General features: G+C 37.6%; 1 protein-coding gene across 1 annotated transcript in view; it reads right to left on the bottom strand.

Annotated features, from left to right (window-relative positions):
- The window catches only part of LOC126925497 (probable G-protein coupled receptor 158), a 169,092-nt gene that overhangs the window by 78,411 nt on the left and 77,042 nt on the right, over positions 1-13,639 (bottom strand). The window contains exons 3-4 of the mRNA XM_050741083.1: positions 9,823-9,946; positions 9,500-9,643 (exon numbers count right to left, since the gene is read on the bottom strand). Coding sequence (XP_050597040.1) covers positions 9,500-9,643; positions 9,823-9,946 — 268 coding nt within the window. The remainder of the gene's footprint in view (positions 1-9,499; positions 9,644-9,822; positions 9,947-13,639) is intronic.

Genomic DNA, 13,639 nt, shown 5'->3' with positions numbered 1-13,639 from the left:
GTGTGCACCGTATGGGGTCTTGAACAGTTTCAATCTGACAAGATTGATCCACGGTCTCGCTTAGATGGATAGCAAATTCTCGTAGCAATGGTTCGCTTGTCATAGGTACTCGTCAGCCGATGAGATTGCACGTCAGAAAGACACGGTGGATTGGAGACAGAGGTGACACGGGAATCGAACGGTGGCCCTGGCTGGTCGGTGATCGTTCGATATTGCAAGCTTAGTGTGTCTGTTCACTGTGACAGCGTGTCATTTCTGATTACGTCGCAGGCATTCTGACTGAAGTTTAACGCAAACCGACGCATACCCTGCGCTACCGCTGATTGCTTTCTGATTGGAATTCGCTTGTCGACGATGACGAGAGGCCTGGCCACGGCGGTCTCTACTCTAACTAGCTAGATATCTAACCTACGTGGAGGTTTTAGCGATGGATCGTCGACGATCAGATACCTTCGTCCTATCGTTCCATTAATCTCTCAGAAATTAGACATCGCAGCTTGCATCAGCTCTTAATTGATATCAATGGGTCACTGAGGATTTTCGATCAGGTCACTGGATTCTTGAGTGTCTCACTGAATTCTTGAGTATCTCCTTTTACATTGTACTTTGTGTCCTACGGAGCAACAATTGTTAGTCATTTTTATGAAATACAAATTAAATAGTTTGGAATTTTTGACCGAAGCTCATCCTTGAACGAAGGCTAGAACTGACACAGTGCTTTTCTCGACTTTGGGAAGATTAATTACAATTTTAGATCGTCAAAGATCTCAGATCTTTATCCGCGTACTTTACAAATAGATCATTCGAGTTTGCAAGAGTCCACGAAATCCGCAACATTTCTAGGAACAATTACGAATTACAAATTTTGGCCAACTCTGATCTGTACGTAGTCGTAGCGCTGAAGCTCGAAGCATCGCGTGATAAAGAGGCTTCTGTGAGAGCCTGGCTGTCGAGGAGACGTCGACGAATTGATAATTGATTTTGGAGAATTGCATCGACCAATGGGGATTACCAGTCGATATGGTAAATGGAATCATGAATATTCTCGCATGTAGGAATTAGCTTCTGATTTCAAGAGAATAAGCTGAATTGGATAGGAAGTTGGGAAGAAGGTTCGTGAGAATAGGCTCAGGCCAGATTTTTGTGTCAGTAGTCCTGTAACAATTTTAAAAGGGCCAAGCGAACTCCTCGTTGTTCCGATTCTCAGAGATTTAACAACTACAGTGAGCAGTCACGTGAAACAAGGAAGAATCTGAATGGGCTTTGAGTTATTATAAATTCTGGTTAAGAAGTGAATAAGAACTCAATTATAGGGTGGACCCCAGAAAGCTGTGAAGTCTTAATACCGTACAGAATTCTGGTTCTTTGGAAGTTTCAATCTCGATTGTAGCGAAATTGTGGGGAATAAAGGAAGGCTTGAGTCAGATTTGGATTAGATCCCATTTATGTTTAAAGGTTCCAGGTCAAGGAGCGAATTTGGCCCGGGAATCTAACGTATGGAATAAAGGATTAATATGGAGGATTTAATATTCCAAGCGAAATAAAATAAGTGGAATTCCAAGTGAAACGAGAAACGAAATAACTTGATGCTTGTCAGGTGTAGAACGGATAAAAGCTAAAGTAGAATTTTATAACGTCGATTCAAACACAATTTCTGAACGGTTGGCAACTTATTCTAAACATTGGAATACTTCGATGTTAGCAAATTTAAGAAAGCTGAGATCACGCAAAGTGGAAGGAAATTCTAGGTGAAATTCTTTCTAACAAGAAATTCTTCAATCAGATGAATACATTTTGGATACATGTTTTAATTTTTACAGCAGAACCACGTGAGAGAACAGAGAACGAACTTCCACTGGAACCATTGTCAATCAACAATAGCCCACAATGTACCCACAATCTATCCATTCTGATCAAAAGGTCAGGCCTGAAAATAGCAGCTTTCCAATTGGATGAAACAAACGAAACGAGAGAACAACAAAAGCGAGAAAAAGTCACCAGAAGCAAACAGAAACGAGGATCATAAAGATGGGAAACGTAGTGGGGAACATTAACGGACAAATGACAATGATTCTTTTCAACGATACCTTTGGTGACGTCTATGCGACCCGTTTCACTGGCAACGTCCACTAACTAGGAAAACGAACGAAAGCAAAACCGAATCAACTGGTTTTATCGTCCTGTTTATTGTTCAGGTATTATTTCAGCGGAACAAAACAAGGTTCGTCGACTACGTGGAGGAAACGGGAAAAGTAGAATTGTCTATGCAGAGGAAACTGAAGAGCTCGCAACGACGGTAATTGAGGGGCTGCATCGAATGGTCTTGCATCATACACTTCTCGAAATTTCTTTTTCTCTCTCGAGAGCTGCTCTGTTTTTACGATGTTTTTCCAAACATGGGAACTGTTGTTAGTAGTGTGCGATGACACATTGCTTTTTCTTGGGAACATGGCGACCTGGTTTGACACATGTTTGTGACGGATAGGATCATCAGTACATGTGGTTTCATATTTTTGCCAGAGCCTTTGCAACCAGTGCGAAGCTTTGTTTCGGATTCTACCGAAGAAACCAGAACAGACCGTTCTTCATTTTTCGTATATTTGCAACGAACTTTCCGTCTAATCTGACAAAATCCAAACTAACCTAAATGTAGACTGTGCGCTATCTAGACCATGCTGGACCTAGTTTCTTTTTAAATTGATCACGAAACCCAAATACAAATCTAGGTTTTACATGATCCGGATCTCAATTTGAAATTCCATCATTTCTCTTGTCATCGCTAATTTCTCATTTACGATGGAAATGCTCTTGACCGACGGTACAATGTCTGAATTCTAGTCGCATAGTATCAGCATTTGATTGTCAACCGTCATAAATTCTCACACGTCAAGCTTTTATTTCAACTATCGGAAACTGTGCTTAGAAAAGTGATCGAGGAAAGTGCATCTATAAAAAAGAATATAGCCGATTCAAAACTGATCGATCTCGAAAATCCCTAGAGTTCAATTGACCGAACGATAGGAACCTGCCTTACCGACAGAGTCGTTGATGAAAAGATCTCATTTCATACGTCACACTAACCATTCGATGCGACGGGTCGACGAATTAATAACGTTTCGCTGAAACGCCAATGGGAAATCGTTTCGCCATCCGGCGCAGGTGCGCTCGTCAAACCGGGCACATAACTCCGGATGACAGTGCGGATGACAGCATGGCTGCTGTCGATACCCATTTTCGCGCGAAGGAACGAACGAATCGACAGACTGTCCAAGCTTCTATACGCTGGCCGTATAGGGTGCTCGAGAAAAATAGCGTTTGACCGAATAGCAGCCACAAAATGGAGTACCTTGGCCGCAACTATCGCTGCACAAATGATTTATGGCAGGTGTTGAGGTGTTGTTGATGGAAAAGAGATCGAAAAGTTCCTCCGGGTTGGCAACTAAGTGATTGCGGATTTTGTTAATACCATCTAATGAGAAAATCCGCAATCACTTAGTTGCCAACAGAATAAATCCTAACCTTTGAAATTTTTTCTCGTGCCAGCCATTGAAAAATTACCAATTTCCTTCAATCAGATGTTTATACGCGGTTATAATAGTTTTGCTATTATAACCTCAAAAATTAAGACCTTAACCTTTACATTTTCTTCTATCTAACCTTTGGCGAATGTTGGTCGTAACTGAACCTGACACCCTGAGGCGTTTCTCTATGGGAAAAAGATTAAATTTTCTTTAGAGATGGAGATTTACATGTTAACCTTTGGAATTTTCACTATGCAAAGACAATGGATAAATTCTCGTAATCGCTTTCCACTAGTGCAATATAAATTCGTTGGAATTTAGCAACTACATAAATCAGGAATAAATTAGAAACGAACCGCTGCGTTAACGCGTCATGGGTTCTTAATGGGTTAAGCGTAATGAGGTTCACAGAATCCTTGGAATAGATTTCCAACTAGTCACGTGTCACGCCAAGTTATTTACCACGACCAACCACAAATAACCACGGAATATTCTGCTGCGTCGCGTTCAAGTTCTCGAAGGAATTTCTGCGCCCAAAGGGCTGCATACGCGCGTCTAGGGAATATTATCGGAAGTTACGAAGGAATCTAGTAACTTTTTCGTTTTACCACTCGGACGAAAAGGACGATAAGCATTCTGGTTCTTGGGCGCTCGAATAATTTTCTGTCGATTAAGATGACAGGTTCTCGATAATCCGTGGTTCCAATCTACAAGTTTAATTCACTTTCGTCACGGACGATTGAACGTGGATAGCGATTCGGCAATGAATTCTGCTGCTAACTACGATTTCGTTCCAAAACTCGTATCCGTTGTTTTCGTGAAAAAGTTTCTCGGAAACGAGCCACGGAAAAACAAGTGAAGAATCACCTGAAATTCGATATCTAGCGTTAGTGTCGTGTACTTAACAGCGCAGCTTCATGCAAACGGCCCTATGGAGGACACGATAGTTGTTCCTCTGGCACGTTGCCACGGGATTCCGCACATTTTCATTCAACGAGAAAAAATTATACTTTCGTAAGCATTTTTTCCCTTCACTTTTTTCCTACCTCTACTACCCTCCAGGGATTAATTTAGCCTCTGTAGAGCTGTATACATGAAATAATTTCTATTGCTTTCCAACACGATAATTTCTTCTTCTTTTTGTTTTGGTTTTTCCTTTTTTGTTTCTTTCCTTCCTGTTCTTCGGAATGGAGAGATTCTTGGGTAAAGTTTCGAGGCTTGCTCCAATTTTTAATGCAGTCGTGCGATCGTTACTATGATTCAAGAACCTGCAATGTCCCTATATCAGTTGTTATTGTTAGCTCGTTACTAGGTAGTTTTATTTTCTTCTTTTTTTTTGGTGTGTATTATACACATCTCTACTTTGTCACTTTTTGTCAGTTAATTGAAACAATCATTTTTCTTGTTCAATTACTGTCACGCGGATATTATTTAAATAAAATATCTGAGAAACAATAGTGTATTAGACCAGCATCGGAACTTATCCATCGTTACATTGCTATAGTTATAGAAATATTGTATTAAGTAAAACATAATTAAATTATATTTAAGAAACTATGTCAAAGTAGATTATATTATATTATATTATATCAGAGTAAAATATTTGCAAAATAAATGTTTGTTAAGTTAAAAGCTAGATTTATCCATAGTTGGATAACTTTACCAAGTTATGGAAATATCGAATAGAATATTAAATTTTGTTATATAAAATGTGATTGACATATTATATCGTACTAGAGAAAAATATTGCTCAACCTATGGAAATACTATTTCTATAAGATACAATATTTGACAAATGTTTATTTATTAAATAACTAGCAAAACTTATCCATCTCGACTTTCAATCGATCCCCACGGATTATTGAAAGTTTCTCGTTTTATTTCTTTCGCGACATTTCCGTCGTACATGCGACTGTTTATTTATTTTCTTTTTTAACAGAAATATCGGAAAAATACGCAGACACGTGTGATTATATACGGGATAGAATAAAATTGGCACGGTTATTTGGTTTTGACAGAAAGGAAACGATTGTTTCAAGTTTAACGCGAGTTTGACGTTCCCTCGATTAGATGGCCGTTCAAAAAATGTAAAGTTTGAGACGAAGAATTGGGTCATTTTTTCCCTGCCTGCTCACGTCGTTTGTGACGTGCAGTTCTGGATTACGTGACGGGTTAATGGAAAAATATGAGAACGAACAGAACCAGGCCGAGTTTTGTATCGCGTTTGCTATAAAGTAATTTTCATAGCTCGCGTGATTTCCCCTTTCACGGTGTTGCAAGGGCTCCATCCTGGCCGATTGCCTTCGTATAATTTAAACAACGATATGGATCTTTCACTAAAAATGGTTGCGAGGTTTCTCCTTGAAATTTGTGTTTTTTACTCCTGCTTCTTCTTCTTCTTCTTTGTGGCAAGTCGTTGAGAAGGATGTGAAGTAAAAATAAATTGCGTCGTCGAGCCTTTTAATGCATGGCAAGGCCGCTATTATTAGCCTGAAATTACTGCAAAACGGTGCATTTTGTTATCAGGCTTGTCAACTTGTAGAGAATTAGTTAAAAAGTAATTTTCAAAAATATGTAGCTGATAGTGGAGAAATATTAACGTTCATGGTATCAATTACATTAACTGAATTTAGTGAATTTTTAAATAATCTTTCTTTAAACAAAATAATCTTTCTCTAAATCTGACCAGACAATGATTTGTAGTAAATTTTTCAACAATATTTCATTATACTACATATATAGTGTACAACATGAAGAATTTTTCATGGATTAATATTACAAAATTTAATTGTTTTAGGAATACAAGAAATTTAAGAAAAACACAATGCAATCTGGGCTAAAAATGAAGAAATTTGTAACGAATACCCAAAAACTTAATTATTCTTAGAATAATATTATGAACATACTGTGTGTAATGCCAATGATACTCCAAAAACATTTCATCGTGCAAGAACTGGAAACAAGAAATATGCAAAAGTCCCAACCGATACCCTAAATCCTAGCCATTTCCAGAAGATGGCGAGGCTTCATTGTTTAAAACGTGCATAACTATAAACGTAGCATCTGCAGTCCTACACAATAATTTCACATGGTACTCAAGCAAAAGCAAGTAGAAATCCCACTATTCTCTCATACTGCTCTTCACAGTATGTGCATTTATGTTCATCTTTGCATGGAGCTCATTAAAATCAGCGATTTCTCCTTCAGCCTCGAATGCGGTTTTCCTTTCACGCAAACCGTAAAACCAACGGATTTTGCCCTTTTCCTCTTAGCACATTAATTACTCTCAAGGTACTCTCTTACTCGATCCCTGGTCATTTATCAACAATTACAAACGACCTATAACAAATCAACACCACATAGCTAAAGTACAATATGCCAATGTTTTAAGTTCCATGCCAACTGGTTGACTAAAAAGGATCAACGTAGTGTTTGATATACAGTGAGATTTTACTTTGTCTGTATGCAAATCCCTTGCACGAATTAACATCTAAAAGTCCATTTCCATTTGGTTGATCTAATTAGATAAATGTGTGTTTCAGTAAAGGACTGTGCAAATGAATAAAAGAGACTTCAGTCTTCTGACACGTGATGTCCCAGTGATGCAACATCAACGAGAGAGCTTGCAGGTTCACAATTATGTAAAATTGATAATTAAACGAAGCCACCATCGTCTGCATTCTTTTGTCTGACCCAGAGTCATCTAAAATCACCCAAATTTCTATGAGAAATGGCCAATCGTGATAGTCTGACTGTTCAATTTCTCCTAAATACATAAAAATTCATGTTCTACCACTTATCACCTTCTTACATCTCCTTCACCCAATCCAGGAACCCTTCGGATCCACAAATCAAGTTATAAATCCCTCACAAATCTAACAATCAACCTAAATCAATCCACCTTGAAAGAAGCCAACCATGAAACCAGCTGACCAAATTATTCTATGTTACTTTTGAGTTACGATCACAATAAATTAACTGCAGGTTGGCTCATGATCCCAGTCTGTCTACCAATCACCAGCTGTCCCATTCCAGTCGCCTAATTCGGCGACTCGGTGGTCTGTAACGTTCGCCTAATACCGGCATAGTATGGTCGTCCACGTTGGAACTAGGTGCCGGAATTGTTTCAAATGGTCAGGTCCGTGGATCGTGTGCAGCACTTTCGTTTCACCAGGGATTAGTCGAATACTTCAAAGGAACCGACGAATCAGCAACGTGTTCTGTATTTCGTTGGGGACAAAAGGGAATCACCAGTCTTGGTCGTAGGCGATATAAAGTTCTTGGGTTCTATTTGATGGCGACAAGTGAGAACCGCGGCGACCAGACTTTGAATTGCTAGAATATTGAGTCCATTTTTGTGGACTTAGAGGAACTTGACTAGCAATTGTTAGTCTCTGCGAGACCTGATTTAAAGCACTTAAAACTCTACGCCCAGTAAACATTTTTGTTCATATCTGATGTACATTAATATATGATTTGAGAGTTTCTAAATTGGCTGAAGAGAAGATGACGAAGAGCACGGATTCTTATATATTTGATTGGCAACTAAGTAAAATCTAATATTTGGAAGAAATTTAAGAGCAATTAAAATTACCAGTTGATAATTTACCATTAGAGATTTATAGGAGTAATTTGTGAGATTCCTGAAGCGAGTCAATAATAATTAGCGAACTAAAACTCTCTATGTACTTGGAAGAATCTCAACGTGGATTCAGCACGATGACTGTCAAAATATCCAATTGGTGATTCCATTTGACAAAATGTCTATTCTACAACAATACCGTCTCTACGAATTTCTTCTTCTCGCTAGCCTGCATGTTTTATTGCAAACATTTATTCAAAAATGTTACTCATGAACCGACCTGGAGCCACTTGAACAATGGCAGTGTCTACGCTCTAATTGGGTATTGAAGCGTTTCTTTTTCCTTGATGGTGATTTTGTTGCCTCTCCAGAACTGTGCAAGAGCTATCCACGAAACTCCTGACTCAACATTGAGAGACACCTGAAGAGGTGGAGAAGTTGTATCTTGGAAGAAAGAGGCAACTCCGAATGCCGAAAGCAACGTGCTATCTCATTCCCTCCAATTTTTCCTTCTCTTCATCTTTTGAGCGAGAGACCACAACCGTGAAGTTTTTCCAAGTTTTTGATCAACAGAGGAACAAGACACGAAGAGGGATTCAGAGGTGTTTAACCAGGCTAAGAACCCTCGAGCAACCGGCAAGCCGATTTACAGCGAAGCTGCTTTTGAAAATCCTCGCAGGAAAGAATATTCTGTGACCTGGAACTAACTGGCTGCTCGCCCTTGTACATGATTTTTAGTCAGAGCCACGAGACACTGATAAGTTATCAGTGAAGAAGTTGTCTTGTAATTTGTCTGAGATTCCATTGCAGGTCCAGAAGAATTCAAAGTAGTTGGAGAAAATGATTAATAGTTGCTCTTTGGCGGTTTCTCTGGACGATCCAAAATAGTCTGAGAATTTCTTAACATCTCTTTTACTTTCCTAAAAATAGTTTTAAGCAGAGCAGTTTTTAAAGGAGATTCATTATGGTTCTAAGAGCGTATTGAAGAATGGCTATAGTTTGTCAAGGTATTTGGAATTCTTTGTTTTCTCCAGTTTTTCCAGGACAGTTTTAAGCGACTCGAGACTTTTTTATTGACATTTTATTAAACTTTTAGGAACAGTTTAAGAAAGGGATTTCTGGGAATGGTTGGCGATATTTTCAGACTTTTAAGAATAGTCCAAGAGAAGAATTGTTGAGGATTTATCAGGACTTTAGAAGATAGTCTAAAATATAATGATTTGAAATATAGTGTAGAGCAACCTTTTGATACTTTTGGGTGAGAGTAGTTTTGGAATAGTTGTAAAATCCACAAATAGTGCTTTCTTAATTTTATAAACAATCCATATCAACTCAATGTATGAAGGACAAATTATAATATTATTTTCAAGTACTTCTTTTTGCTTGAAAAACTTACCATCATCAATTTCTCGTACTCTTCCTCGATCACGGTGCCATTGTAGTATCGGTTGATAGACTTGGTGTCCGGGTAATAAAAGCCACGTTTGCAGATGCATCGGTAGCTTCCACGACGGAATCCAAGTCCTGGGATGGCGATGCACTGCAATTGAAAATTACAATTAGACGTGAACTTCATCATCGTGACTTCGTTCAATTCCAGATGAAATATTAAATAGCTGATACACAAGAAAAAAAAGGAAACAAAAATTTGGCTAAATTTATATGTTAACATTTTACCAATAATACAAGCTAACAATTTTTATTAATAAATCAACTAACCTCGGTGGTGCGTTTCTTGCATTTGTCACTGGCTGCAAAAATGTTCAATTGAGTGGATCCTGGTGGCAGAGGGCACTGATCTATGTCAAGTCTGCGTAGATCAATGTCTATTCCACTTGTCCCTCTGGAAAAAGAGAAAAGATATGAAATTATTCATAAGATTGTCTATACATATTTTTCGCATAACCATCTTCCAAGAACAATTAACAAAATGTATTAATATAAAATAAGAAGGAAGGTAAATTGCTAAGTATATAGGACGTAGATAGAGTCAAAGTGGCAATGGTTATTCGCTGTGACAGATTGAACCAAAGGGTAGTGGTAATTGACTGAAAGTCATAGTGGAGAGAGGACAAGGTTATTCCTATCGAAATTCATGCTTGTGACCGGCATAATGGACGGCAGTGTCAAACGACGAAGCATGCCACGCGTAAAGCTATTGATCGTTGCATCGCTTTATTGTGCAATAAAGCATAGTTAACGTCTGTTCTGAAAGTGAGGATCCTCTTGCCTGAAACACAATATTTTAGACGTAAGTAAGGCTTATTTTTCAGAGTGGATATCGACAGTGAGTCAAGAAAATGGAAAGGTTCAGTTAACATGTTTTCATATCCTCTGTTTGAGTTATCGTTTTTTTATACTCAATAGGATTATATATATATTGAGTATAGTAAAACGATAACTCAAACAAGCTTGGATCTATTAATTGGACTGATTGAACAGTATAATTGGTAAACGTGAGTCGAATATACTGCATGAACTGATTATACAAACAAACTGCCTGATTCATAATAGGAACTATCGATTTTACTACGATCTTTGGATTTTAATACTTCCATGTAGATTTCATTTTGAAAAAAGAAAACAATGATTCAGGAATTGTTAGCTTTTCATTTTCCATTATTTTCCTTTATTTTTATTTGAATTTTCCTTTATTTTCTTCTCTTTTCCTTCAATTATTTTGTGTTTTTCATTTTCTTTCAGTTTTCCCTGGGATTTCCCTTAATTTTCTTCCATCTCTCTTACTTTTCCTTAATTTTTCCATTAGTTTCCTTTTCCTAACTCACGGTTTTTCTTTGTTTGCCTCTCCTCTACTTTAAATTTCCCATTGATCGATTTCCCTTCTGTTAGCTTCAAATTTCCCTCCCCTTCATTTTCAATTTTCCTTCCCTTGTCTACTAATTTTCTATCGCCTTCCCTAAATTTCCCTTCCTTTTATTCTCGTTATCTTTTATTCTCCTTCAGACTGTTCCATCTTTCCCTCGCATTTTCTATTTCCCTCTTCCATTTCTCAATGCTGTCTTTCACTTGTTAATTTCCCTCACTCTGAACTCCCCTTTTATGTGCACTTTTACGATCACAGAAACGCATAAAAGTATACTTTGCAAACGTTCATGCACGCGCATTAAAAAAGCCTGGCTGGCTCTCATGTCTTGTAGCTGTGACAGACACGATGCACCTGTTCAAATAAAATACCTGTTATAGCGCGACGTGGACCACGAAACGTGGGCGTTGATCAATTTACTTCGCCTCTGTGAAGCACGTGCTCTGTATCGCTAATGACAAGACGCGAGTTCTAACCAGTGTATGCAACGGAACCAGCAATATTCATTACAGTAGTAACAGAACAGACACGAGTTTGTCAAGAGCGTTATCAGTTGTGGTGACAGTATCCACTGACAGAGCAAACTCTGCTATATGAATTTAATTCTTCATTTTTCATCGCGACTTCATTAATCGTTTAGCGATGACGAGTACATTAGAACGTAGAATAATAAATAGGTGGATGATAGTGTTGATTTTGGAACGTGATTTTTTGACAAATAGATAGGACACGAGTGAAAAAGAATGGTATTGACAAAACCCGCAATCTCTTAGTTGCCAACCCAATACTACAGGAATTCTGAGATTTTTAATTTTCCAATTTTGAAATTTTAAAAATTTTAAAAATTTTTGAATTTAAAAGATTTTAAATTTAGAAAATTTTAGTTTTAAAATTTCGTACTTTGAAAATTTGAGATTCAGGAAATCTGTAATCGCTTGAAATGCGAAGGTTTTGAAAATTAGGAAAATTACAAATTTCATAATCTTGAAAATTTAAAGTTTCCAGGATTCCATTCGGTTGGCAACTAAGTGATTGCGGGTTTTGTCAATACCACCTAATGACAAAATCCGCAATCAGTTAATTGCCAAGCCAATATTACTGTCTTGTCGTTTGAAGAAACTTTGGATATCGTTAGAGGAACTTTGACATTTTTCCACAGTTTGAAATATTCTTCTCGAGATTTCTTATTGGCTGTTTGAATAAATTTTGATTAACCAAACCAATTTTTCAATTTTACATCGCTTAATTTGATTGTATTTGAGTATCGACCGTGTCACTTGTTTACAAGCCATGCAATGTAAACTTAATTAATTAATGGAATTGGCAAATATCAAATAATCAAAGAAAAACACAGTAGCGTTTCTTCTCAAGAATTTCCTTATGCGGAAAATGAATTTTATTTTGCAAATGTTTAACAGATAGAAAGATCCTTTTCCATGGATAATATTCCATCGTCTTTCAACGTGGAAGTTTGCAAATCCTGAAAAGACCTTCTTTTAGCGTGATTTCCAATTAACCTCAATTTCCCCTAATTAACCTAATCTGTGGAAACGAGACTCCATGTATTCACGGCCAGTTACGAATTAATTCAATTATTACGAACCTGTGGATTTTCTCTGTAAACTCTGACTTCCTCGATTCCAAGGATAAAACTAATGCAGAATTTTCCAATCTGCTTGCAAAACGATGGTCAAATTCGATTTGTTCGTTTATTCCGAACGCAACACGAGCGTGCAAAACGTCAGGCATTTTCTTACTTGATCGTGAAATTTCGATTCGTTTATGCACATAGACATCGACTTCAGAGCCAATTATCGAAATTAATCCAGTCGATTCACGGAGATTTTCCAACCAGGGGGTCGGAAATAGAAGAGATAATTAAGTTTACGCGTAAAATTCGAACTCCAAGTTGGTAATTATCCCAGAATAATGCAACTGGAAATAATGTAATGACGCCAAATAAAGGAAATATCTGATCTTCATTTTTCCAGAGTTTGAATATGTTCATTTTAGGTTATGTTTTAGGTGTTGAATGTTATTAGCTCTATTATCGCAGTAACGTTGAAAAGTTATTTGTTGGTTGTGCGTGTCGGTTCTCTCAGTTCTATGATAGCGGTGGAATTAGTTCAGTCCGTCTAACTGGAATGCAGCTTGAACCTAGCCATGCTTCATTTTCTCTTGTTTGAAGGTTAGTTTTAGTCAAGTTCCGAACGTTGCAAAACCACCAAATTTACGTGGAATTAACCGTACTTAGCTGGCCTAACTCAAAAGCTCATTTAATTATACTTAATTGCACTTAATATAAACTTAATTTGAAATAACTTTGACTGTATTTAACTTATGTCTGAATGTACCGAACAAAAAACTAACCATATTTTATTTTATTTTAATATATCTATATATCAAAAGTCTGAACACTATCTGCTTGATCTCACTAGTCTAAACACTACCAACCTGATCTCACTAGTCTGATCTCGCTAGTCTGAACACGACCTACCTGATCTCACTAGTCTGATCTCGCTAGTCTGATCTCACTAGTCTGATCTCACTAGTCTGATCTCACTAGTCTGATCTCACTAGTCTGATCTCACTAGTCTGATCTCACTAGTCTGATCTCACTAGTCTGATCTCTCTAGTCTGATCTCACTAGTCTGAACACTACCTGCCTTATCTCACTAGTCTGAACATTACTTGCCTGGTCTCACTAGTCTG

The sequence above is a fragment of the Bombus affinis genome, chromosome 16 (assembly GCF_024516045.1).
Source record: "Bombus affinis isolate iyBomAffi1 chromosome 16, iyBomAffi1.2, whole genome shotgun sequence".
Taxonomy (NCBI): domain Eukaryota; kingdom Metazoa; phylum Arthropoda; class Insecta; order Hymenoptera; family Apidae; genus Bombus; species Bombus affinis.
The sequence above is the reverse complement of the archived record's forward strand: the minus strand, read 5'-3'. Positions and strand labels throughout refer to the sequence as shown.